Source organism: Diachasma alloeum, unplaced genomic scaffold (genome assembly GCF_001412515.2).
Source record: "Diachasma alloeum isolate Michigan unplaced genomic scaffold, Dall2.0 Dall_scaffold_00648, whole genome shotgun sequence".
NCBI lineage: Eukaryota > Metazoa > Arthropoda > Insecta > Hymenoptera > Braconidae > Diachasma > Diachasma alloeum.
In genome coordinates, this window is record NW_021680780.1 from 586,307 (window position 1) to 610,603 (window position 24,297).

The window sequence follows — 24,297 nt, forward strand, 5'->3', positions numbered from 1 at the left end:
CAACTGCGTGAAACACACAGTAGTATGAAACTTCAACTGCGTGAAATACACAGCAGTATGAAAATTCGGCTGCGTGAAACACACAAACTTGACGCATGCGTTGAGTGTATGGAGTGTACGGGAGTGATTCACGCAATGGTGCGAATAGTCATGGCCAAAAAAGAACTTGCCAAGAAATTTTTTTGGGAATATTAATATTTTCGACATTTGACACCCTCTCTATTTCGCAATGCATAATCGCCAATGAACTCACCAACTAATAAATTCATAAATCTCATATATTATATTTATTCTCGTGCTATCCATACAAAAGGAAAATGAAATAAAATTTACCTGTAATGTGACTGCGATCATAGCTGGACCCAATGCTGCTAGCAGTAAGAGTGGACATCCTCATGGTCTTGAGCCCAGCCTTAAGATCTTTAACACTATTCTTGTGCATTAAAACCGGTTTCCCCGACCTCCCCGGCTTGGGTGACAGTGGATCCCCAGCCGAGTCATGTAGACAAATATCCGGCAATTCATCATTGCCCGCAATTTTCTTGCGACAGTAGTAATACCCAAGTACAGCAGTCGACAGTACTCCAACAAGTACCAAAACAACAATAAGGTAAGCGGATTTACCAGTCTCCACAGTGGGCCCAATCTCCTGTCTCCGATTATTAGTAGACGTGCAGACATGCGCCGATTCATCACTCCCATCAGCGCAATTTTCCCAGCCATCGCACAGAGCACTGCCAGCAATGCAAGCCAGTGTGACAGCACACTTGAACTGACCTGGCTGACAGCAATGAGCCTCGTCGAAGCCATCCTGACACTGTGGAGTGCCATCGCACACCCAGGAGACGTCGATGCACTGGCCACTCTGACACCTGAATTGGTCGTGTCCACAGGCAGGACAGCCCAACTCATCACTGCCATCAGGACAGTCAGTCTGGCCATCGCACTTCCAAGTTGCTGGTATGCAGTCCTTGGCGAGAGCTGATGCCGAGTCGGCGCATGTGAAGTGATCAGCTCCACAGGCTGGCGCTGCCCTGCAGGTCCTCCCGTCCTCCGCGAGGACGAGAAATAGAGGACAAGAGCACCTGGCATTCGCCCCAGTCCCAATGCAGAAGTGGGAGCAGCCACCGTAGTCTCTGAAGGGACTGCAGACGTGCGACTCCATGACATGATCGTCAGGAGTCCTCACTGTCACCAGATCCGACAGAGCCTTATTCATCATCATTCGTCTATTGGCACCCGATGTTTTGTTCACTCGCTCCACCACCTGGTTCTCACGATTGAACCAGTAGAGGTAGTCGTTGAGGGTCGCCAAGTAGGCGATTGAGCCCTGCTCCTCGACCGAGACCAGTGCCCTGCGGTTCTTTCCATCGATTTCGCTGAATTCGATCTGTCTACCGTGCGCCCAGAATATGTGATCTGTCACAGTGTCAACCACCAGAGCTGTCGGCTGATTCAAGTCCGAAGCGATTGTTATTCTGTTCTTTCCATCCATAGCACTCTGCATTACTTTCATTTTTCCACCTATATCCGTCCAGAATAGAAGACGCCTCTCAGGGTGAACAGCGATATTTCTGGGCTTTTCGCCATCCCCTTGAACGACCACCCCGAGGGACGAACCGTTGTCCAATCTCGTGACATTTATGGCGTCACATTCTGAGCATGACCAAAAGAGAAGACGACCGAGGGGATCGAGAGCGAGATCAAAGGGATGCGATCCCGTTCCACCCGGAATTACCACTGATGCGTGGGTTCGATTTTCTAAGGCTTTACGGACTGACATGGTACGACCGTCTATCCAGTAGATGTGTTGAGTTATTGGATCAAATTCTATCGATCTCACGTTACGTATGCCTTGAACACGGAGGACTACGTCCGGGCAATCGTCAACGTCGGGGAGAAATCTTCCCATTACATTGCGGAGGCTGTATATCATGAAGTTTCGTGGAGCTAAAATTGAATTTTCTTTTTATTTGCTAGGAAATACTCTATAGAAAAAAAAATCAGTATAAATAGTATTCTATTGAAATATTCTCTGTAGAAATTTTTGCATTTCCAAATTTTCTAAAGTTTTTCTGATAGAAAGAAAATAGAAATTGAATGTAAACAAATATTATCAATGAAATTGCACTATATTTCTTCAATTTCCAAATATTCTGCAAAAACACACCCACAATCACAGGAATAGCTATAAAAATTTGTGTACAAAATATAACAAAGCAATATAACTAAACAGTCTCAACAGTTTCTGATCCTTCCTTCCCTTACTCTAGATTTAAAAAGAAAAAAAACCCTTTTATTCCTCCAGCTAAAATTACTTTCAAAACTCAACAATGGTAGTTGAAAAAGCAGAATACTCTCCAGTAAATGACCATTAAAAGAAAACATGTACATGAAAAAACACTTACCAATACATGTTTTATTATCCGCAGCGAGGTTGTAGTGAGTTGGGCAGGTGCACTTGTGTGATTGGGATGGATTGCCGCTGGGGTCGGGCAGTGCAATGCAAATATCACTGCACTCGCCATTATTAAGGGCGCAGGGATTCCATCCAGCTTGTCTCGAGGCATGAAAAACTAGGATATCAGTGACCGACTCCAATTTGTTATGAATCTTCGTTCGATTTGCCCCAGTCGTTTTGTTGGCCCTCTCAATATCCCCAGTATTCCAATCGGTCCAGTAAATGTAATCCAGATACTGAGTGATCCCAAACGGATAGACAATGTCCTGCTTGATCACTGCTCGTCTCTTGGAGGTTTTCAGATCAAAACTGTCGATAGCCGGAGTGAAAAGATCCGCCCAGTACAATTTATTGGCAGAATGATCGATTGTCAAACCGTGGGTCCTCCCAATATTCGAGATCATTATTTGTCTGGCACTTCCATCTAAACCTGCCCTCTCAATACTCCCCGACTTTCCCCACTCACTCCAGTACATGTGCCCCCTCCCAGGATCTAGGGTCAGACATCTCGGCTCAACGAGATCTTGCCAGATCAAGACTCTCCTGCTTGAGCCCTCCAGCCTTATCACCTCTATCCTCCTAGTACCCGTGTCACTCCAGTAAAGATTATGGGAGATCCAATCGACAGCCAGTCCCTCAGGTGTCTCCAGTCCCAGATCTACAATCCTCTCCACCTCCGAGCCATTGATAAAAGCCCTGGTGATAGCCTTCACCTTAACGTCAGTCCAATAGATTCTATTGTGCGCAATATCAAAGTCCAATGCACTAGCCTCCTTGACCCCTGTCACTGGTATGATATTATCATTGTTGGCATTCTCGATACTGATCCTGCCGATATTGTCCTTTCTCGAGAATAATAAAAAAGCATCAGGAACGACACAAGTCCTCTTGTCTTTGGTCAATTCGTATCCAATTTGACAAGCACAAACATAGTTGTCTCCAGGTCTGTTCAAGCACAAGTGACTGCAGCCCCCGTTGTCCCTGGCACAGGGATTTGTCCCGTCGATCTGCCCCAGATGAACAGCTTTCACCCCCATTACATTTGGTACCTGCTCAACAATAACTTGGCGATCAGATCCAGTCAGCTTATGCGCCCGATCGATACTTCGTCTCTGCCAATCAGTCCAATACAGATAATCCCCCAGAAGACTCAAGCCAAACAGATGCGGAAGATTATCTGTGATGACTTCTCGCCTGTCTGACCCATCCATATTGCACACTTCGATCTTATCCATTTTGGCGTCACACCAGTAGATCTTCTTCCGTTCTAGGTCGAGGGCTATACCATTCGGCCAAACAATGTCTTTACTGATGAGAAGAGTTCGTTCACTCCCGTCAAGATTACTCCGCTCGATCTTCGGCCGCTTCTCGTTCCAATCTGTCCAGAACATCCAGCCAAGCTGAGGTGCCAGTGCGATAGCCCTCGGCTCCAACAGATCTTCATTGATCAATACTTTCCTACTTGTACCATTCAACCTCGCCACTTCTATCCTATCTGTTCCTGTATCCGTCCAGTACATGTTCCTAGCTATCCAATCAATAGCAATGCCATCAGGATTAGTGACTTCAGTGGTAACAATGTCCTCCTGCCCCGACCCATCCAAAAATGCTCGTCTTATAGCACGCGCCTTCTCATCAGTCCAATACAGCATCTCATCAACCGGATCAAAGTCAATAGCAATGGCATGCTTAATTCCACTCAATGGTAGAACAAAATTCGTGTAATCCGGGGAATCAAGAGATAGCCTGCAGATTTCATTACGTTGGACGATGAGCAGTAGCTCCTCGGGTCTCTTTGCACACGTGTAATTATCAATGAGTTTGACCCCAGTGGGACAAGCGCAACTGTAGCCAGGTGCATCAGTACTGAGCAGGCACAGATCCGAGCAGTTGCCATTGTTATGTCGACACGGATTATCATAGTAAGGTTGTCTCCTGGGGTCCCACACCTCGATGTCCCCTGGTATGTACTCACCGTTCATCAGTTCACGTGGTGGTGATTGGGTTGTCGAGCCACTTGACCTGATCTCGTGCGAGTGGATGCAGAAGGTCTTCCAGTCGGTCCAGTAAAGCTTCTGGTCGAAAAAGGAGATTGCAAAGGGATAGGCCAAGCCCTCTTTCACAATTTTCTTCCTGTTCTTTCCATTGTAATCCATCACAGCTATGAACTTGAGCTTGCCATCAGCCCAGTAGACAAGCTCGTTGTCGTAATCTATTGTCAAGCCGTTCGGCCAGATAATGTCGTCGGAGACAATGACCTTGCGGCTGCTGGGATCGCCGTCCATCGAGGACCTCTCGATCTTCGGAACGTCCCCCCAGTCTGTCCAGAACATGATGCTTCTCATGGGGACTAGCGCTATTGCTCTAGGTTCGGAGATGTCTGTCCAGAATAGCACTTTTCTTTGCTTGTCATCGTCGATGCTCGTCACCTCGATTCGATTCTTTTCACCGTCCGTCCAGTAGAGCTTACCTGTGTACCAGTCGCAGGCTAAACCGTCTGGGGATATTAGACTCGAGTTGGCGACTGTTATTCGCTCACCCGAATGGGTGCCGTTGGTCTTTACACATTGGATCATCTCGAGGCCACTGTCTGACCAACACACGAGCCTTCTCTCCCAGAAGAAATCGAGGGCTGCACCTTGATTCAGATCCTTCACTACTGTTATCACCTTGTTACCGCGCGATGTATTCGCCACACGTATGTCCTTGGTGGTGGTGAACAAGAGGGTTGGCGAGCCTGCAAGTATAAAGGGAGAAGAGATGTTAGATTTGGGGTACATGGTGAAGATGTGTGTATTCATCGGGAAAACAACTGGAGCATCAGCATTGAATGAATAGCTGGGGACGTGTCATGGACAGATACAGGAGCAGATAAGAGCGCTAGTGGAATCAAACATGCGATTGCTATTGACTTTGATCCTGTTGCTGATGATTTTTTGTTGTTCTCGAGGAAGGGTAACATCGGCAGTAACAATAACAAGAATGAGAACAACAAGAAGCTAGTGTACATTACTATAATTCGACGTATTCCTAGGAGCAAATGGCAAACAACATTGCTAATCATTATTTTCCTCAAATTATTCTCTGCTCGGATAAATGTCCAATTTGACGTACTACGGTTTACCACTTCATACTGATGTCATTTCACTCGACATCTAAGAGGAGAGGTGAGCCCGCTCGACAGATTAATGAATGGTACTTTGTATGTGCCCAAGTTACACTTCATCCCTCGCCTTTGAGCGCCCATTACAAAAATTCTTTGGAGCTCCTGGCAACTGAGCCAACAAGCTCCTTTGCCTCATTATACACTCAAACGCATTATCCTCTCGTCGTATCACCAGAGAGCCTCTAAAGATAAAGAAAAAATTCACTTCAAAGACGTCCCTCCTAAATCATTCAATTCCCCCACTTTATGCATTTTCATTTTCAATTATCCCCCTCCTCCTGTCCATTTCTTTCTCATCCCCTCTCTCAATCACACGAACAATTGTCAAGGCGAGAAGTCCCACGGATTATCAACGCAGAGAGGAAGTGCCCAGAACAGGTGACGAGGCGTGAGATTAAACGAACAGCGAGACAAGAGTGCAAAAAACCAAATGAGAAATTCCTTTAAAAAAAACGAAAAAAACACCACCATCCGGAAATTCAAATTGCACAAGTGGATATAGGCTTTCAACTCTACCAGAAAACATACACATTTTTTTTGTTAATTAAAAATAATGACCATAGAAAATATTTTCCCGACTAGGAAAAGTAAAAAAAAATCAGAGTCGAGGGGGAAAAAGCCAGCTAAATATTTTTTATATTCTTCTGCATGCCTACGCCAATGTGGAGCAAGGGAAGAGAGAGATCTCGTTTTTAGTCCCGTGAACCTGAAGTCCTTGTCGGTTTTGTATCCTGGTTAGAGTGTATTCGTATGGTTGAGAGCCATCGAGTAAAGAAGAGGTGGAGGAGAGAAGCCTGGGGAAGGGGGAGAAAGAGAAAAAAAGGCGACGGCAGTTAGCACGCCCCAACTTGGCTTTCCATCTCATTCTCGTTCTTGGCCCCTCTCTCCCTCTCCCTCACCCTCACCCTCACCCTACTGTACCTTGTTAGCAGCCGTTAGTCTTCCGTCGACCTTATGCACACATGTGAGTATTAAATGTACATATTCTTTCCTTTGTTTTTCACTTGTTCATCGAAAATTTAAAAACAAAAAAAAATATTCCAGGTAAAGATGAAGGATGAGGTGAGAATATTACGAATGAAAATGTTGAATTGAATTCACGTCTAGACGTGATTAAATTTTAAATTAATGGCTGTCGTGAATAATAACACCGGAGTGGTGGGTAATGCAAAGCAGGTTGTGACTGATAGGGGGCAGGGGGTGGCAGAAGTGGCCCCCGAAGGCCCCGAAGGGAAGGCATGTGCATGGATTATAGGAGCTACCGAGAAACCTGAACTCTATAAAGCAACCCTAATAACCACCACTCGACTCACCGAGTGAACCTGCTAGAATCGCGAGAATATGCAAGTGGGTGAGAGGGGGTTGGTTGAAACCACCGTTGATCGCTTTTCATCACGCAGGTATATCTATTTTGTATTCCCTCGAGCTCTTCATGTGCAATTCAATTGAATTCTCCACGGAACTTGTAAGTTCCGTGGAGTCTTGCCTTGGGTATGTTATTCTTGGATATGCGATGAATCTTGCTCGTGCTTTTTCGTCATTATCTGAGGGGATATTGATTTCCCTGGCATTCCTCATATTTGCCCATTGATCTGCCTGCAAAGGGATATGGAATGCAAAAAAAATGGGGAGAAAACCGGGCAGATGGAAATAAAAAAAAAGTAATGTGAAAAATGATCGGAACGAGAAACTCGTAAAATGGAGGAGGGAAAAAGATGCCGACGGTGGTGACATTTATTTCGTCTCTAGGCTTTTTATCGAGGTGCCCACACGGAAAATTATATATATGTGGAACATATATAAATAAATCTATGATGTATATATGACACATATATTCCACATATACCTCTTATTCCATATATCCCTTTTTGATTTCACAGAAATTTCAAGGAATTTCGTCATTGAAAATCCAGCATTTCATGGAAAAATAGATTTCCAAAAATTGGAGATGGGTTTCTGAAAATGAAGACTTTTTAAATTTTAAATTTCATAAATGTTGTGAGTAGGATATAAGTAATATCTCAGTTGAAAAAATTATTACGGATAAAAAGAAGTAATGTGAAAAACTGATAGAGCCGAGAGAATAAAAAAACCCTGCGGCTTTGACTTTAATTCCACCATCTCCAGGTTTCTTTCCATCACATAATCCTCGGAAAATAAGACGTACAAAGACCGCAGAGGAGAAACACAGGCTGCGAGAAACAATGGATAAAAACGAAAGACAAAAAGAGACAAATAGAAAAAACGTGCATGGTACGAATAAATTATTTGCAGGATATTAAGATAGCCAGAAGATTAAAGAAATCCGCTGGAAGGTGTCTGTGACTAGTGTCAACGGTGCAAAAAGAGAGTAGATGAGGGTTGGGGGAAAAAATGGAAGATGAAAGAAGACGCAAAACACTGAAGAAATGACTTTAGCCCCTTTGATTCACGTGAAAACGCATGCACCTCAGGATATTATTTACATTGTGGCTTGTTAAGTGAACTGACAGTGCAAAAGGGAGATGGAAGTTGAATGGTTGACTGCAGTGAGATGAAACGAGGTGGAAAATACACTGATAAATAAGAAGGATAGAGACAGAGGGAGGGTCTACATTCCTGAGGTGAAGGTTCGGTTCCCTTCTGGCTCTCTCGCCCGCCTCTGCCTCTTCCCATCCTCTTTCAACAATCCAAGTGTAACAGCGATGGAACTAATCCAGTACAGTACACCTCGTACCCACTCGCATTGTGTTCCCTCATCGCTCCTTATATTTCATCTTGCCCCCCTCCTAACTTCTCGGGCTCTCTTTTTCACATTCGATTTTCGGTACTCAATCTGCTCTTGTTCTGTCCTCGTTGGATTTTCTATGCCGAGTGCTGGAGGAGTGAGGCGTTCAGGGCATGTATGAAGAAATTTAGTGGAAAATTTAACCATTTTTGCATAAAATCCCCTTGGAATTCTGTGAGAGTTCTATTGAAATATTATTCATTTTTTACGTCCATTTCTTTTAACAAATTATGCAGTTTTGACAAGAGACTAGGATTTTTTTTTATAGAATACAATTTCCAGAATTTTTGCATGTTTAAACACAAGAATTCGAATAGAAATCATTGTAATACAACTTATATGGAAGAACCAACATATATTGACTATTTTTATCAAATTTTTGTTGATTGAAAAATTGCACGGCAAAGTTACATAATTTTCAATAGGAATCAGAGCAAAAAATAAGCTAATATAATTTCTAATAGATTTTTAATGAATTTACGATCGAGTATCAATAAAATTCTAGTAGAATGTAATTATTCGACACGTGAATGCTGATTGTAGCAGAAAGAATCATTATTTTTTTTTTTTTTTTTTAAATATTGGACCTTCATTGCAAGTCAAAAATTCCAGCCCTAGTTTTTAAAACGATATAGGGGCGAGCGGAGTAAAATAAACACTCGTGACTTTTCTCAAATCGTAATGATTCATTGATTTTTTTAATGAAATCGAATAATTTTTCCGTTAATGGTAGGTACAATCCTTTCCTTACTATTTATATAAATGCGGGAGACCGGAATAAAACGAACACTCCCCAGAGTTTGAATCAATTTCTGGTCCAAGTGATCCACCCAATTCTATCTTAATTTCAATATTGGGGAGATCGGGGTTTATAGCGGCAAATAAATGAATAAATAAAACTGCTATCCCCACTCTTATTTTCAATCCCCCAATTAAAACCAAATCAATTAAAAAATACTAGTCTTAAGGATATCCGAGTATTTTGGCAATTTTTTTCTCCAGTGAAATGCTGTTGTACTTTTGTAGTCAAACAACAGAGTTTTTATTTAAGCCTCTATTGATAATATAATCATTTTATTATTTAATTTTTGCAGGTCTGAATTTGAATTCAACCGTTGGAAAAAATTGACAAAAATCAGAAAAAAAAATTTCCACTGTAAAAATTGACTTTATGAATAAAAAAAATTATATTTCTTGCAAAATGTAATTTGAGTGATGCCGGTTATTCGTGTTTTTTTTTTCACCATTTAATTGACAAATTTGTTCGATTTGTTTCGATCAATTTCTCGTTCAACAGATCCACTCAATTCTGTCTCAATCCCAATACTCAGGAAAATCACAACATATAATATTATAAAACTGACAATCTGCAATGGTCAATAATTAAACACTTCCAAAATAGAAATCCCCACTCTCATTTTCAATGCCCAAATCAAACCAAAACCAAATCAATCCAAATTTAAAAAATAAAAAAAAAATTAATACCGAGAGATTCTGCGAAATCAACCTGATCCCCAAAGTGGGGAACAATGAATGAAACACAAGACTATAACGTAACGTAAACAAGAACAAGAGGGGGAGAGGAGAGAGCAGTGGCATCAAAACAAATAAATAAAAACTGTTATTTACAATACTCTGCCTTCCGCCCCACCCGCAACTCCATCGTCTGCACCCCCAAAAAATTCTCGAACCCTCGGAAACCAAAGAAACAATAAAAAATAAAAAAATAAATCCTCACCATGGGCGAAAGATGCGGCAAGAGTGCACAAGATGCAGGCAGCGAGGGCGCCCCTAAATCTCCTCAGTGCCATCATAAAACTGGCGTCGAGTACATTAATAGTTACTTCACTCACTCACATTCACATTTTATCAACACTATCATTATTTCACTTCACTTCATCAATGAGTTTTTTAATCTGTCCCCCTAGAGGATTCGTTTTATTCCACGTGAAGTGACCAGTGCTCACCACAGACTGAAAACGAAATAGAGACGAACCCACGCTGTTCGGATATAAAACAGAACCAGTTGTTGCCAACCTAACGGCTATACTCTCTCAAAATGTACCTGTTTTCCGTTCTATTCAGTTGGCTGCGAGCAGCTGATCACGTCGTCGCTGGAGGCGGGAGGGGTGGGAGGACCGCACGGACTATTGTAAACGCGTCATTAGTCACCCGAGACTGCCCGAGACCTGTTATTTTCCTTATGCATTCTGCGTAGACGAGAGCTCAGTGTGTATTTTTTATCGAAAATTATTGAATTGGTGTTGGGGGAAATTTCTATCTTTTGTTGGAGTGATTGAGGGGTCATTCGTCTCGTTGCAACTGCTGTAGTGGGATCAGAGGTGAGATATGGAGGCTGCCGGCAGTTCGGAGCAGCATGATGAGTGGAAAAAGAGGGTATGTATTTTTAATTGGTTTAGGGAACGTCGTGATTTTGTCGGGGATAGGAGTGGAATTCCAAGAGTTTGTGGTTTCGTTTATCTTTTGGCTTTCAATCCACTATGATCCACAATTCCGATAAAGCCATTTTAAAACCCTGTCCGTATGTATGTGATTTTTAAAAAATTATTCAATAATCAATCGATGGAAATTAAACTTCTTCACTTTTTTCGTCGAATGTAGGTATTATTAAGCCCTATCCATGGACATCAACTAAAATTTTATTCATATATTAATTTTTACAATTTTCAAATTTTTCTCAAATTTAGGTATAAAACAGGTAGCATTTGATTTACACAAGAATTTTCAAGGAACGTATTGCTAATTTATCAGCAAAAATATCAATTTTTTTCTTTGCATTGAGATGATTGGAGAGAATAGGAAGAAGGGGGGTTTGTAATTTGTGTTGGCGATTTTTAGGCATTTTTAGGGCCTCTTCCTCCTAGTTTCTTGAGGCTGGAGGAACAGTTGACACCCCAACAGCAGCAGGAAGCCGCTGACCAACAGGCGGCTCTTGCTTTGCAGCAGCTTCAAGGAATGCCAGCTGCTGCTGCTGCTGCTCCCGGTTTGGGGAGGCTCAGTATTACCATTGTACAGGTAAAATCAGAAATTTGATGTTTTCAATTTAATTCGGGACAAAAATTGAAATTTTTAATTTTTTTCCGACCTGGAACTTTGTACGTTTATGGATGATTATCTATTATCTATTGTTAAATAGTAATTATCTTAATTAATCCAATTAAATTATAAATTCTATAATTCTAAAGACTTCATTTTCTGTTATCCAATTTAAAACATCCCAGAGGAATCGCAAAGGACATTACATGGCAAAAGAAAGTAATGTGAAAAAATTGTAGAAACGAGAACATCTTTCCTAAAAATATCTGCGGCTTTAATGTTTATTTATTTATTTATTTCCATCCATCCATCATCTCCAGGTTTCTTTTCGTCACATTATCCTCGGAAAAATGTATACATATGGGAAATGATAACAAATTTGCTTTCAGTACCTCAATAATTGCTGTTGAAATGTTGACATTCTCGTTGCAGGCGAAATTAGTTAAAAATTACGGTATGACGAGGATGGATCCATACGTGAGGTTGCGAGTTGGTCACGCGATTTACGAGACTCAGACTGCAACCAATGGAGGAAAAAACCCACACTGGAATAAAGTCATTCAATGGTAATGCTCGCAATGAGATCAAAATTTTGTAGTTTGTTTTGCAGCAGTAGCAATAGCGTTTTCTTGTTACTAGTTGGCTACCAGCTGGTGTGGACAGAATATACGTGGAAATTTATGACGAGTGTTCTTTCACAATGGATGAGCTTATTGCCTGGGGACACGTAGAAATTCCACCTCATGTCATCCAGAGGGGCGAGACCCATGAAGATTGGTACATGCTCAGTGGGAAACAGGGAGATAATCAGGAGGGGATGATTGATTTGGTCTTCAGCTACACGGTAAAGCTCACATCACAAATTTAGAGCGCAACAAGTCGTTTTTTAAATATTTTTCATTTGACGTGAAATCATCTGTTTTCTTTGAGAGTAATTTTATCACTTTGTCGCTGAACTATGAAAATAATTCCTGCAGACTAAATGCCAGCCCTACATGACTGGACCTCCAATGGTGATGGTACCAAATGCCACATCGAACTTGATGTTTGGAATGCCAGGATATTCTCCTGTCAATGTTTACACTGCACCACCAGTGGCTGCAGTGCAACAGCCCACCGTTATTGCAAGTGCCAGACCAGAAGCAGAAACTGAATTGCAGCAGGTAAATTGAAATTTTCACTGTCCTACATGTAAAAATAAAATAGATTTTTTTTTACAGTGTGTAACATTAGTTATGATGTTGCATGAAATTTTTCTATCAACAAAATTATTATATTACATCTTTCTCAGTGCATAAATGCATTTCGTGAATAATAAAACGAAATAAATAAAAAAAATACTTGTCAAAAAATTTCATGCAAATTAGGGAAATAAATAATAGATATAAAATGGCAGAAATATGCATTCACAGATCGCTGAAATGTTCCCAAATGTCGACAAAGAGGTAATAAAATCCGTCTACGACGCCAACAACGGTAAGAAAGACACCACCATAAACTCTCTACTCCAAATGTGCGAATAATTATCATTCCTATACAGCATAAAACGAAATAATTCTAATCTCCAGAACTATTTGTATTTTCTGCAAAAAAAACAGAGCAAATATGTATCCTATATTAATGTAATATATTTGTAAATTATTAAGATGCCGTTTGTTGACGTTTTGTGGATAACTGTGAAGCGAGAAAATGGGTTTTTTTAGCATTTCAAAGTTGCACAAGTACGCATAGAATTGATTTTTAATGGATTTAAACGTAAACAGCAAAAGACTCGTTGATAATTTTACACATTAATAACCCATAATGCACGTGACTATCATTATAAATCTTTTATTACAAAAACAATTTGAACAAACAAATTTACAAAGTGCATGTACATTTACAATTTTTCCTATTCTGAACGAAAGAAATATACCATTTCACCTGGAATGTAATCTAATCCTATAAAAATGTTTCATTCAACTCTTAATTATTCATTTTCTTGACTGATCAAGCCTCTATTGGGCACATTGGAGTATGTTGACACACAATTTGAATTTTTTTTTTGAAGATGAATCGTTTATATGAGAAAATAATTCTCATCAATTTCAATATTTCAATTTCTGCAAAAAAAAAAAAGAATTTTCTAGTGAATGCACCAAGGTTTTCTAGGTGAGAGACCAAAGTTTTCAATTATCTAGAAAAATCAGTAGAAAAACCACTCTCCCAACAACAAAATTTCACGAGAACTCTCAGCTGTCATAAAAATGACAAAAATAACGAGTCAAATGGACCCATTGTGCTCCCACGAGGTCAAAAAATTAGTACGTTCCTCAAAAATCAACGAGACCACATGTAGAAATAAGTTTTCTGCCAGTGTGGCAGGTACTTGACGATGGGCTCAGCTACAAATCGCGCCAAGGGGACGTTATTCGATAGTCCATCGAGGAGGGAGAGAATCCTGGCTTTGCTGCAACTATCGTAGAAAGGTGAGCGCAAAATGTACAGGAACAGATTTATCCTGCGTCTCGTAATCTCTTCCTTCTCCTCTTTCGTGTAGACTGTGTGTTTTGTTTCCTTGCTTATTATGTGGAGACTGAGTAGGTCGAGAACGAGAGCTGTCATCCAGGGAATCCAATTCTTGTTTCCTTTCATTATGAAGGCTATCAGGTGGATCATTGGTTTCATGATGTACAGAGTCTGGATGATATCATGTCACATTACATTACACTACATAATTTGTACTTTCGAATTTCAGATATCAGAATTTTGAATGTTTTAAATTTGTGAAATGTGATTCAATGTGAGTCAACTTGAGCTGAAGAGTAATTTTGAAGAAATATTTTCGAATTTGAGAGAGAAATATCTTCTTGAATTTTCAATTATTTTAAATTTTTTTCGCAATTCTCATCTTTCTGTAGTTGATAATTTCGTAATTGAATTCGTATCATTGAATGTTCAGTGAAATCTGAAATGTCATCATTTTTTTCCTCGTAAATCGAGTTAAACGACACTCTCCTAAAAATTACTAGTCAATTGTTCATGAATTTACAATTTTTTTCAACACTATCTCGTTTATATTATAGAATATTCAACAAAGAATGAAATAACGATTGCAATAAAAACCCAAAAATAATTTACCTCAGCAATCAACAGATTTCGTTTAGTGAATGGAGACTCAATCGTGATGATGTCTTCATTTTCTGGCTTGAGGGGTGACCATATTCTGGACTGAATGGGTCCAGATGCATTAACACTCCTCACAATAGTTCCCGATCGTCCTAAACGAAATCCTGCGGAATTCTGGAAGCCAGATCCCAAATTTGCAATCCCTGGCCGAGCCAATTTTTCGCGATTCAGTGGGGGAATGGGGGGAGTTTGAGTGATGCGCTCTTTGTCATGATGGACTAGAATCAGTCGCATTACAGACCTGCAATAGTCAATTAAGAGTGACTCTTCTGTAAAATTAAAAATGGATTTCTCAGAAATTTCTGAAGCACTCACTTGAACAGCTGTACTAAAAATATCACAAGCCATTTTCCTCTCTTATCCCACAACTTTGTAGCTCCAACTTCGATTAGTGCCTCTGTATATTCAATTATTGTCAGCCATATTTTGATTTGTGACTGGAACTGCGGTAAATTGAGGTGTGCGTACTTGGCGGTGTACAACAAGTGATCGTTGAGGAGGATCAAGAGATTTGGCATGGAGTAGATGAGTTCGGAGGTTAATGAGGAGCTGCCGAAGCGCCCTGGACAATATATTCCATCACGAGTGGTTAAAGTACACACCAACAAAAATTTAAGAGAAAAACCTAGCGAATTAATCGTTAGGAAATTCTATTGAAAAAAAAGTCAATAGATTTCGATTTTTATATATAATAATTTGTTCTCTTCAAATATTTCCTATAGAATTTCCAAATCTGAAATGAAAACATTCTAGAAAATCAAACATAAAAACTTGGAAAATTGACACTAGAAAAAAAGTACAGTGTCCATATTGCCCCACCTTCTCCAGCATGCTCTCGTCGACAATTTCCTCAAGAAATCCCCAATAATCCCCCAATGCAAACAAAAGCCAAAATCCCTCACGAACCTGCAGTAAAATACGATAAACATCTCACAGTGCTCTCGATGTCCGAAATAACCTGGGGTTTGCTCGTCACCCAAGTCTTGTATGCCTCCAGATAAGGCCCCACACAAGCAGGTAACGATTGTATCACCATTATCCCAACGTTCACTTACTCCAATTTCTCACTGAAACATTTACATCCATCAAATTTTCATCCAACTTTCGCGTTTTTCCTATGCCCCGGAAACCCTCTTTTTGAAGGTTATCCCCACGTAAAGGTGGATCTCCAACCGACACCACACGCAAAAAAACCTATACAAATATTATTGACCATTTAAATAGCACCTCTCAGCACTTTAAACCCCCACAATCTCGTTATTGAATTACTCTCAACTGAATTTTTAGCGTTGAACCGGGAGAACAGGCCAGCTCACAAATCTACTTGACACTTGCATCCCCCTCCCGCGGACAACTCTTTTTTTCGTGACTGTCCACTACATCGAGCAATTCCCCCTCCTCCCCGCACCGCCACTTGACTCACCACAATGTGTTTTATATGCACTTGCGGGAACGATAGAAACAGCAGTAGAGACATGACTGCGATAGCAGACGTATTACGGTCTTAAGTGCAGTTGCACTCGTGTTATTGACGTCGGAGTGCGTCGGAACGACTAATCCCCATAATACTAATCCACAAATTTTTATCCATCCAACCAATTGCCCTCGAGGATTTCCGGGCGCCAATAAAATATTTAAAATGTCGTCTCCAACCCAAGTGGTAAGTCCTCCGTTCAATCGATAGATGAGTCTTTTTAATGTTCTGCTGTTCATTCTTGTTGAGTTTTTGTTGTCTACTTCCACACGTGAAACATAAATTAAAGTGATAAAGGGAGGAATGATAAAGAGCTCCACTTGGCTGGTAGAATTTTTTTGCCATGTTTACTTATACTAAACTGCGATTAGATTGAATCACTCAGTCTTTTGTTTACAAGTAAATTGTTTAGGTGATACTGTCAAGGCATCGGTATATTTACTGGAACTTTAGGGAACTTGTTTTTGTTTTAAAAAATGTATGGGATCTGGAAATTACTATTTGATGGGTGCATGACAATTGATAGAAATGAGGAAAATTCAGCTGAATTTATTTGAGAATTTGATTGTTTTTATGCCATTTCTATTCAGTTGAGAAATTCTCATTTTTATCATTCAAATAATTCGGAATTTCATTGAATTTTCAGCGCAATTTGACATTTCATGATTTCTGCTACTAGTATCCAGGCAATTTTATTTTAAATAAATGTTTTTTATTGGATTAATAATATATATATATATATTTTTTTTTTCAACAGTCTAATAAATGAATGAATGTATTTTTTCAGCTGAAAAGCATTGGTCCGAAGCTCGTGCCATTCTTCAAAAGTGTCTGCGTGTATTTCGTGCTTTTGGCAGAACAACCGTCGTTACTCACGGCGTGTTTCAAATGTTTGCCAATAATCAGTCTTATCATATTTGTACTCCTACACGGGATGAATTTATCCGAAGAGTGAGTTGAATAATAGGACCCATCAAACATATTGAATTACACTTTTGACTTTCTTTTCTTAAGTTGATGATTCATTGCATTTCCGATGAAATGAGAAATTTTTCGATTTTTTGAATTAAGAAGATCTCTTCTACAGATATCGTAATCCTAGCATTCTAATTATACGATATGAAAATTAAATTCTACTAAATTGTTTACATTTGCCTATGTCCAATTCATATTATTTGAGAATGTGAAATTCCGAAAACCAAAATCCATGAATCTGAATTCAATTCAGGGATTTTGTGTTTTTCAGATTTCACAATGTGTAATTCGAATGGTACCTCCTACCCACAATTTAGTAGAATTGAATATGTATATTGTGTAATGAGAATGTGGAGATTAGAATTTATGTAGACATGCTCAATGGGAAACATCGAGTATTTCAACGAATTTGCCTCAATTGATGAATTTTGTTTTGGAGCAATAAACATTGCAGAAAAAGTGAAAAGTGTCCATTTTACCTCACCCCTTTTCCCACCCGTTTTGTACTCGATTAATTTTTTTTACAGGTACACATACTCGAGAAGGATATTAACTGGTCTGGTGTTCAGTTGCTTGGGTGATGCCTTTATAGTCTGGCCGCATTTCTTTTTACTGGGAATGGGAATGTTCGCTATTGCACAGATCATGTACATCACGGCGTTCGGTTTTAAACCGCTGAATCCATCGCTGGGGGTTTTCATTTTCTCCCTGTCATTACTTGGTAATTGAATGGGCCTATCAATTTGGGGATCGTTATTGCAGGGGGAACAATGCTTCTTGTTTGACATTTCAGTTCTCTATACGCTGATGCCTGGGTTGAGTGGTGTTCTGACAATAGGGGTACCGATATACACGTTTCTACTCGTAACTATGTCATGGCGAGCTGTGTCCAGAGTGCTGTTCTTCAAAGTATGGAAACATTTTTACTCTAAGGTTTAATCAAAAAAGAAATTATTTGATTCGAATGTGCAAGTCATGTCACCCTCTGTTCAAGGAACCATGGACATGGACGAAGCTCTGCAGTTGCATCGGCGGTATATTCTTCGTAATATCGGACACACTCCTAGGTCTTCACCACTGGTACCACCCAATGCCGTACGCAACGGTAAGACTACAGCCGCATTACTCATACTGAAATTAATTCAATCCCTTGTTTCATGCGTTATCATCATTTGTAAAGGTGTCAATAATGCTGACTTACTACGCGGCGCAGCTTGGAATAGCCCTCAGTGCTGTCGACTCGAGGGAAAATGCCAAACCCACTGTTAAACAGCGATAATTATTTAATTCTAATTACCTGAACGTTAAGAGAGACATCTCTTGTCTTTTTCTCTTCTGTATTAGAAAATTCCTGAGGAAAAAAACATTATTTGTTGACACTGCCACTATCTCTAGGCAGAGACTGCACTGGAGGGTATAATTAGGATCGAATTAGGGGGCAATCAAACTGGCAATGATCTCTGACGTTGGAAGGCCTTTTCATTGTTGTTGACGTAAAAAACTATTGTATTGGGTAATGTTCTAATTTGGTTTTAAATAGTACAAGGGTTTTTTCCATTCTTTCCTCTTTCATCATGCACTGTTGGGATTTTTTTTTTTTTTTAATTTAAATCATAGCTGCATTTGAACTCTGAGTTTTGTGAATTTTCATGCAGTTTGAGATAAAATCGTTTGTGAAAGTCGATAATATTGAGTTGTTGAAAATGTTTCACTTAAAATTCCAGAAGTGATTTTCTAACAGTTTCTAACTCATCATAGAAACATTAGGTTCAGAGGACGAATGTCACATCTGCTTATCGTCTAGATCGGACACGGTAATGACACAGTGATTGATTGAATAACTGGGTAGTTGAAGAAATGAAAGAATTATCTAGACTATTACGAGTGGATCACGAGATGAAACACGAATGCAAATGGAAAACCAGTGCAAAATGAACCCGAGACTATGTTTACGTAATAATTCAGTATTTTTCCGATTTTTTATTCAGATATCTTTTTTACTTTCTGTAAAACCAGTCTCCATGAAAATTAGACATTGAATCTCTCTCGACACTGATTATGTTAATTCCACGTTTGTGATGTTTAATCTCATGTAATGTAAATTAAGAATTTATCGTATGGTTAGAGAAAAAATGTTCTGCAAACATGCAACCTTCGGTACCTTTAAATCCAGATGAGAATCTATTATTAGTAATGAGAGACGGAGGGATGGCGTGACGCAGTGAACGATGTAGAGTCGGTTTGAGTGTTATTTTACGCAGGACTTTTTGGTCTATTATTTAAGGACTTCACTCTTAATTTCCATGAAATTCAGGAAGGAAGTTATTAGGTGCAATTTTAGGGTCTGTGATTTATCCAAGAGGTTTGATTCATTTCTTTTTTTATGGAGATTAGGAGGCGAGGCGAGGCGAGTCGAGGCGATGCGAGTCGAGTGGAGATACGAGTGAATAATAATTTTTTGCAATAGACTGATGGATACACTGGAGAGTAATAACTTCAATAAGATGCAGAGAATGTAAATAGATTATTTTTAATATAATACTTTCTGATTCTGAAAGTGGCATAATGTTGAATTAAATGTTCAAATCGTAGAGAAAAGTATAAATTTATTCAACTGTACGTTATTTCTAGTTCTCGATGAATAATGACAACTCATTGAGTAAATGAGGAAAAATATATTATCATTCTCTGTTGACTGAAAAACTATCCAATTATAAAGCTCAATTTTAAATTCTTCAATAGACAAAAAGTGTGCACGTAGCAGGAAGAAAAATAGAGAAATATTTTGTCGTTATGTAGACCTAGAGGGACCGGTAACATTGAATGTTGAAGTTTAAATAAATATATAGACAGAGACTACAAACAATCAACGGTGTTTCGATTCATAACAAGTGTTGAAAGCAATCTTTCTCTTCGCTAGCTCAATTTTCCTCAATAGTAACAATACTGGTAGAAATTATTACGCAATTGCTCAGTAATAATCTTACGTTTTCTTAACTTTTTTCAGTGATTTCTTCTCGCCTCTCTGCTTGCGCTTGGCAGACGGCTCTGAAGGTTCACCCCCTTCTTCATCATCCCCATCATCATCATCATCAGCTTTAAACTCGTACTTGGCCGCTAATCGCTCCCTGATCATCAGTCCTCGAATTAACTTCCTCCAATTTCCCCAGATTCGTTTGTCTCGCTTCTCCCTTGCCCTTTTGGCTGCTGCAACTTGCTCTTCCTCCCAGGCTTCTCGGAGTATATCTTCGTGCTCCTCTGGCACGATAAAACCCTCGAATGCTGGGAGGGCTCCTCTGCAACCAAAGTTGAAGCCCACACAAGCTGGTGCACAATCAATCTTCAGCTTTCTTGCTATTCTGTTTAATCCTGGCACTAAAATAAACGAAATGAGAATAATTAATAATTGTTATGGGAGGGGTGGGGCAAAATAGGCTATTCAAAATTGTCTGCTGACAAATCAACCCCATTTCCAAAGAATTGATGGCATTTTCAATTCAAGTGTAAACGGTGTTGACGGCTTTAAAATTTAACGGTAATTATGATTTACGAATATGGCTATCCCTGGTTTAAAATAGAAAATATTGACTCATCAAGTCTGGTTGATAACTGAAATCTGCCATGCTAAAATGACATGCATTAAAAATTCATACTCAATGTTATAAGTGGAATGCTTTCCACTGCTGTGTCTATTTACGAGAAAATCAATTTGAAATAGACGGTAACTCACGATCGATATGAACAGCACCCTTAGGCAGCATACACTGTTTGAACAGATCAACATTCCCGTATTCATTGCGTGGTATAATTCCATCTTTGACTTCAGGAGGTATATAAGGTGTCGTTTGCCATTGTCCAAATAGCTCGAGAGGTTCGGGGGGCAGCTTTTGTCCTGTGAACTGGATTGACAAGTCAATTTATTATATTTTGTTAAATCATTTTAATTATCGACGATTCACAATTTCAGGATAGAATAGCGAGGGATTCTTCGGAGATATATTAGTTTATTTTTGAAGAAATTGACATGTTTGGACTTTTCAACAGTCAAAATTATAATTCAAAAAATATGATTGAATGACAAGTTTATAAAATTTCTAGCAGATTTTAGCAACTGAATTGATGTTTATCTAGGGTTTCTGCCAAGTTGCTCAGTACTGTCAGAGGAACAAAAAATTAAAATACTAGAATATGTTCCCTAAACTTGTTTAATTGTTTGCTGGCCTCTTCTCCGGGGCATAAGAATTGAAACACTTTAAAAACTTGATAAAAAAACCTTGCTAATTCGCTGGACAATAAATAAATAAATAAATGAATAAATAATACCTTATCCCACTTAGGCATGGATTTAACAACTTTGTAAGCCTCAGACGCAGGTTTAACAACTCTCGCCTCCTTGTGCCAAGTTTCCCTCGACCGAAGGGTGTGCACACAATGGCGAGAGTATATGGCATCCCCAGTCTTCAGATGCCCCAGAGGAACGCAATCCGGAGGATAAAGTGCCTCAAATTTCAGCAAGTGCCTTTGAACCACGTAGAGGGGATGTCCCTTGCACTCAGCAAGAGTTTTGGGCAGTGGCTGTTCGAGCTCTTTCTGCAGGAGCATCTCGTCTTCAGCCCTGGACATGGCAGTGTCCTTCTCAGCCCAGGGAGCCAGGCTTTCCTTCCACCACTTCTCATCCACCCTGTGCTTCCTCGTGTCCGTCAACCAGTGGGGGCAGTACCTCCTCGTGATGTCCTTCAAGGTCCCTGACGAGTTCCACCCAATGATGTAGAGAACTGGACGAGGAATCTTCTTGAAGATCTCGGAGACACAGTGGATCTTCTCGTCAGGAACAGAAACGCTTATCCAACTCTCCTCGGATTCCACGTAGACCTCGACCCATAAGTATCTGGAGGGGTGTCACGCAATCCCCATTATTCTATGCGTTATTTTAGTTTGCTCTGTGTCGTTATGAAATTCGAGAGCTCGTAGGTATCAATGAATCACGCACAAAAAAAATTAATAGAAAAACCTAGCGAATTCGCAACACAATTCTATTGGATTTCTATTGACTCTTCTATTAATTTTTGGCCGATTCATTCATAAATTGAATCATTTAAAATTTAATTATACTTATACACGTTTAACATGTTTAACAAAAAAATGGATGTGTTATAGGAACTTGAACCCCAATTTTCAGAATGTTCTGTTCCAAATATTTCATTTTTAACAATAAAAAATTGTCACAGACAGAATAATTATGCAAAATGATTCTACTGAAATTAGAGCGAATAAAAACTCTGTGAATGTCATTCGTTTGTATTAGTCCATGGGTTTAATCTTCAGGAGAATTTCCGCGAGTATTAATTTTCTAGGATTAAATGACGTACAATCCTACCTAGAATCCCTCGCATCAATCTTCTCGACTTGATCCTCCTCGTCGGAAGACAAAACTCGACGATCAATACTCGATTTCCTGGAGGTAGAAGCTTTAGAATTTGCCTTACTCTCTGACCTGGGTTTCCTTTCAACATTGTCCCTAGATCTCGAAGTCTTCGAACTCTTAGCAGTGACTTTTTGCTTCTTGGGGGGACTGAAGTCAGAGTCAGAATCACTCGTCGACGCCACAGCCTCAGCTTTCTTTTTACTGCTTCTCTCAGGAACTTTTCTGAGATCCAACTTAACTTTAGATGTTGTCGATGAAGATTTTGACTCCTTCGATCCAGGTGATGTCGTTGACTCTTTTGATGAAGACAATTTCACAGAGTCCTTGGAAGAAGATGATTTTGTCGATTCTTCGGCTGAAGCTGCCCTAGTTTTTGCTGTCCCGCCAGTCTTGGATCTCAGTCGGCTAACAATAGGAGATGGTTCCAATATCTCCTCTTCAGTCTCGGTCGACTTCTGATCAGTGCCCCCAATAGACTTTCTAACAGGACTTCTCGAAAACTTGGACAAGAACACTTGAACCGCCTTCTTCTTGACGACATCCTTGGCAGCAGCCTGCCCCGCGCTGCTGTTCTCAGGGACGATCTTGGAGGGCGAGCCACTCCTCTTCTTCCTCGAGTTCCACTGGCCTTTCTTCAACACCTGCACAGCCTTCTTCCTGCTCTCCTTGTTGACTTTAGTCTTCGCCTCCTCCTTCTCCTCGATTAGGTCATTAACTCGATTAGGCACCTGGAAGAGCTGATCCCTGCGTGGTTTCATGGCTGGAGGGCACAGAGCCACAACCAATCGGCAGTTAAGCCCAATAGCCCTGAGTGTCGCCAAATAAATCAGCACCAGCTCCCTGTGATTGTGAGCCGTCCTTTTCCTGATTCTCTCGAGAAGCGTCTCCCTGGTGACCCCCACATCCCCCTTGGTGAGCTCCACCCTGATGATCTTCTTGAACCACTTGGTGAAGCCCTCCAGGTACTTCAGGTCGACTCTGCCATCTGGGCAGTACGTCTGGGGCACGAGACTCATCGCCGTCGACAGGATTTCCGAGTCGTTGACCTGGACATTGAGGTGGAATCCGTGAGCCAGCCAGCAGAGCAATCCAACCTTGTGAATGTACAGCTGACTAGACCTCAGTCTCTGGTTCATCTTCTTGATGAGTTGGGCCTCCAAATCGACCCCTCGTTTCTTCCTCCTGTTAAAGAGCAGTTCAGTCCCTGGGAGGGTGATGGCAATCCCCTCTTTGGGGATCGTGTACTTGGAGACTCCCTCTGGGGGCTTATCGTCATCATCCTCGTCGGTTTGAGTGTCGAAACTCCCCAGGCCACTCTCTCCTGCCAGCAAGTGGTTTATCTCGTCTGCCAGCTCCAGCTTCGTTTTCTTCTCTGGGGATGGGGCCGCCTTTGGGGGCAGGGCAGACACCCCAGGACTGCTCTTGGTTTCCTCTAGGTGCCTCAGGACCTCCGCCAGCAGAACCGAGGAGTCCTTCCTCTCTTCCTCAATGAAGTCATCGTCTGACGAGTCATTGGAGGATATGTAGCCTGCGGGGGCTTTGTTTGATGCAATTTTTGAGGTTGCCTGCGAGAAAAACTCACTGTCCAGGTCGATTTTGTCCGGGGAGAGGAGGTAATCGTCACTGCTGTCCGAACTCTCGTCGTCACCCATTTTTTGAGAGCTTGGAATCACTGACAAGTGATTTTTTACGCCCCAGAGGAGGATTTATTTTTCTCCGTTGTTTACGAATCGGTTACGAAATGTTTGGGGGGTACATGCGTGGAGCATGGCCCGGGAACGCGGAAACTGTGACGTCAGAGAAG

The 24,297-nt window shown here is 40.5% G+C and overlaps 5 protein-coding genes across 6 annotated transcripts in view; 2 read left to right on the plus strand and 3 right to left on the minus strand.

Annotated features, from left to right (window-relative positions):
• The window catches only part of LOC107043960 (low-density lipoprotein receptor-related protein 6), an 18,288-nt gene extending 7,934 nt beyond the window's left edge, over positions 1-10,354 (minus strand). Inside the window, exons 1-3 of the mRNA XM_015265684.1 lie at positions 10,133-10,354; positions 2,409-5,198; positions 334-1,950 (exon numbers count right to left, since the gene is read on the minus strand). Coding sequence (XP_015121170.1) covers positions 334-1,950; positions 2,409-5,198; positions 10,133-10,208 — 4,483 coding nt within the window. The 5' untranslated portion in view covers positions 10,209-10,354. The remainder of the gene's footprint in view (positions 1-333; positions 1,951-2,408; positions 5,199-10,132) is intronic.
• Positions 10,355-10,544: 190 nt separating this feature from the next.
• LOC107043897 (toll-interacting protein) lies at positions 10,545-13,413 on the plus strand. The gene is made up of 6 exons (XM_015265574.1): positions 10,545-10,791; positions 11,254-11,430; positions 11,884-12,017; positions 12,091-12,295; positions 12,429-12,614; positions 12,864-13,413. Exons 1-6 carry the CDS (start codon positions 10,744-10,746, stop codon positions 12,972-12,974), a joined length of 861 nt encoding a protein of 286 aa, XP_015121060.1. The 5' UTR covers positions 10,545-10,743; the 3' UTR covers positions 12,975-13,413.
• On the minus strand, positions 13,262-16,490 carry LOC107043896 (peroxisomal membrane protein PEX16). Its single transcript, XM_015265572.2, has 4 exons — positions 15,526-16,490; positions 14,935-15,181; positions 14,572-14,860; positions 13,262-14,130 (listed from the first exon to the last, which is right to left on the minus strand). The coding sequence occupies exons 1-4, from the start codon at positions 15,653-15,655 to the stop codon at positions 13,771-13,773; spliced, it is 1,026 nt and encodes a 341-aa protein (XP_015121058.1). The 5' UTR covers positions 15,656-16,490; the 3' UTR covers positions 13,262-13,770.
• On the plus strand, positions 15,548-19,934 carry LOC107043898 (lysoplasmalogenase-like protein TMEM86A). 2 transcript variants are annotated; one of them, XM_015265575.2, is made up of 6 exons: positions 15,548-15,636; positions 16,881-17,044; positions 17,596-17,789; positions 17,862-17,977; positions 18,063-18,173; positions 18,249-19,934. In XM_015265575.2, the coding sequence occupies exons 1-6, from the start codon at positions 15,607-15,609 to the stop codon at positions 18,345-18,347; spliced, it is 714 nt and encodes a 237-aa protein (XP_015121061.1). In that variant the 5' UTR covers positions 15,548-15,606; the 3' UTR covers positions 18,348-19,934. The 2 variants fall into 2 exon arrangements, with proteins under 2 accessions (XP_015121061.1, XP_015121062.1); XM_015265576.2 differs by lacking the exon at positions 15,548-15,636 and adding an exon at positions 15,749-16,279.
• LOC107043895 (DNA repair protein complementing XP-C cells homolog) lies at positions 19,578-24,264 on the minus strand. Its single transcript, XM_015265571.1, has 4 exons — positions 22,446-24,264; positions 21,392-21,956; positions 20,799-20,967; positions 19,578-20,443 (listed from the first exon to the last, which is right to left on the minus strand). Exons 1-4 carry the CDS (start codon positions 24,143-24,145, stop codon positions 20,052-20,054), a joined length of 2,826 nt encoding a protein of 941 aa, XP_015121057.1. The 5' UTR covers positions 24,146-24,264; the 3' UTR covers positions 19,578-20,051.
• Positions 24,265-24,297: the final 33 nt, after the last annotated feature.

Bases quoted from the DNA above. Each gene is read 5' to 3' on its own strand.
- LOC107043897 (XM_015265574.1), top strand. From the start codon at position 10,744: ATGGAGGCTGCCGGCAGTTCGGAGCAGCATGATGAGTGGAAAAAGAGG. The intron at 11,431-11,883 runs GTAAAATCAGAA...TTCTCGTTGCAG, and splicing joins TCAGTATTACCATTGTACAG to GCGAAATTAGTTAAAAATTA. The intron at 12,615-12,863 runs GTAAATTGAAAT...ATGCATTCACAG, and splicing joins CAGAAACTGAATTGCAGCAG to ATCGCTGAAATGTTCCCAAA.
- LOC107043898 (XM_015265575.2), top strand. From the start codon at position 15,607: ATGCCTCCAGATAAGGCCCCACACAAGCAG. The intron at 17,045-17,595 runs GTGAGTTGAATA...TTTTTTTTACAG, and splicing joins GGGATGAATTTATCCGAAGA to GTACACATACTCGAGAAGGA. The intron at 17,978-18,062 runs GTATGGAAACAT...CCTCTGTTCAAG, and splicing joins CCAGAGTGCTGTTCTTCAAA to GAACCATGGACATGGACGAA.
- LOC107043895 (XM_015265571.1), bottom strand. From the start codon at position 24,145: ATGGGTGACGACGAGAGTTCGGACAGCAGTGACGATTACCTCCTCTCC. The intron at 21,957-22,445 runs GTAGGATTGTAC...ACACCCCTCCAG, and splicing joins ATTGATGCGAGGGATTCTAG to ATACTTATGGGTCGAGGTCT. The intron at 20,968-21,391 runs GTATTATTTATT...TTGTCAATCCAG, and splicing joins CCATGCCTAAGTGGGATAAG to TTCACAGGACAAAAGCTGCC.
- LOC107043896 (XM_015265572.2), bottom strand. From the start codon at position 15,655: ATGGTGATACAATCGTTACCTGCTTGTGTGGGGCCTTATCTGGAGGCA. The intron at 14,861-14,934 runs GTGAGTGCTTCA...TGACTATTGCAG, and splicing joins TTTTTAGTACAGCTGTTCAA to GTCTGTAATGCGACTGATTC. The intron at 14,131-14,571 runs GTAAATTATTTT...GATATCATCCAG, and splicing joins GAAATCTGTTGATTGCTGAG to ACTCTGTACATCATGAAACC.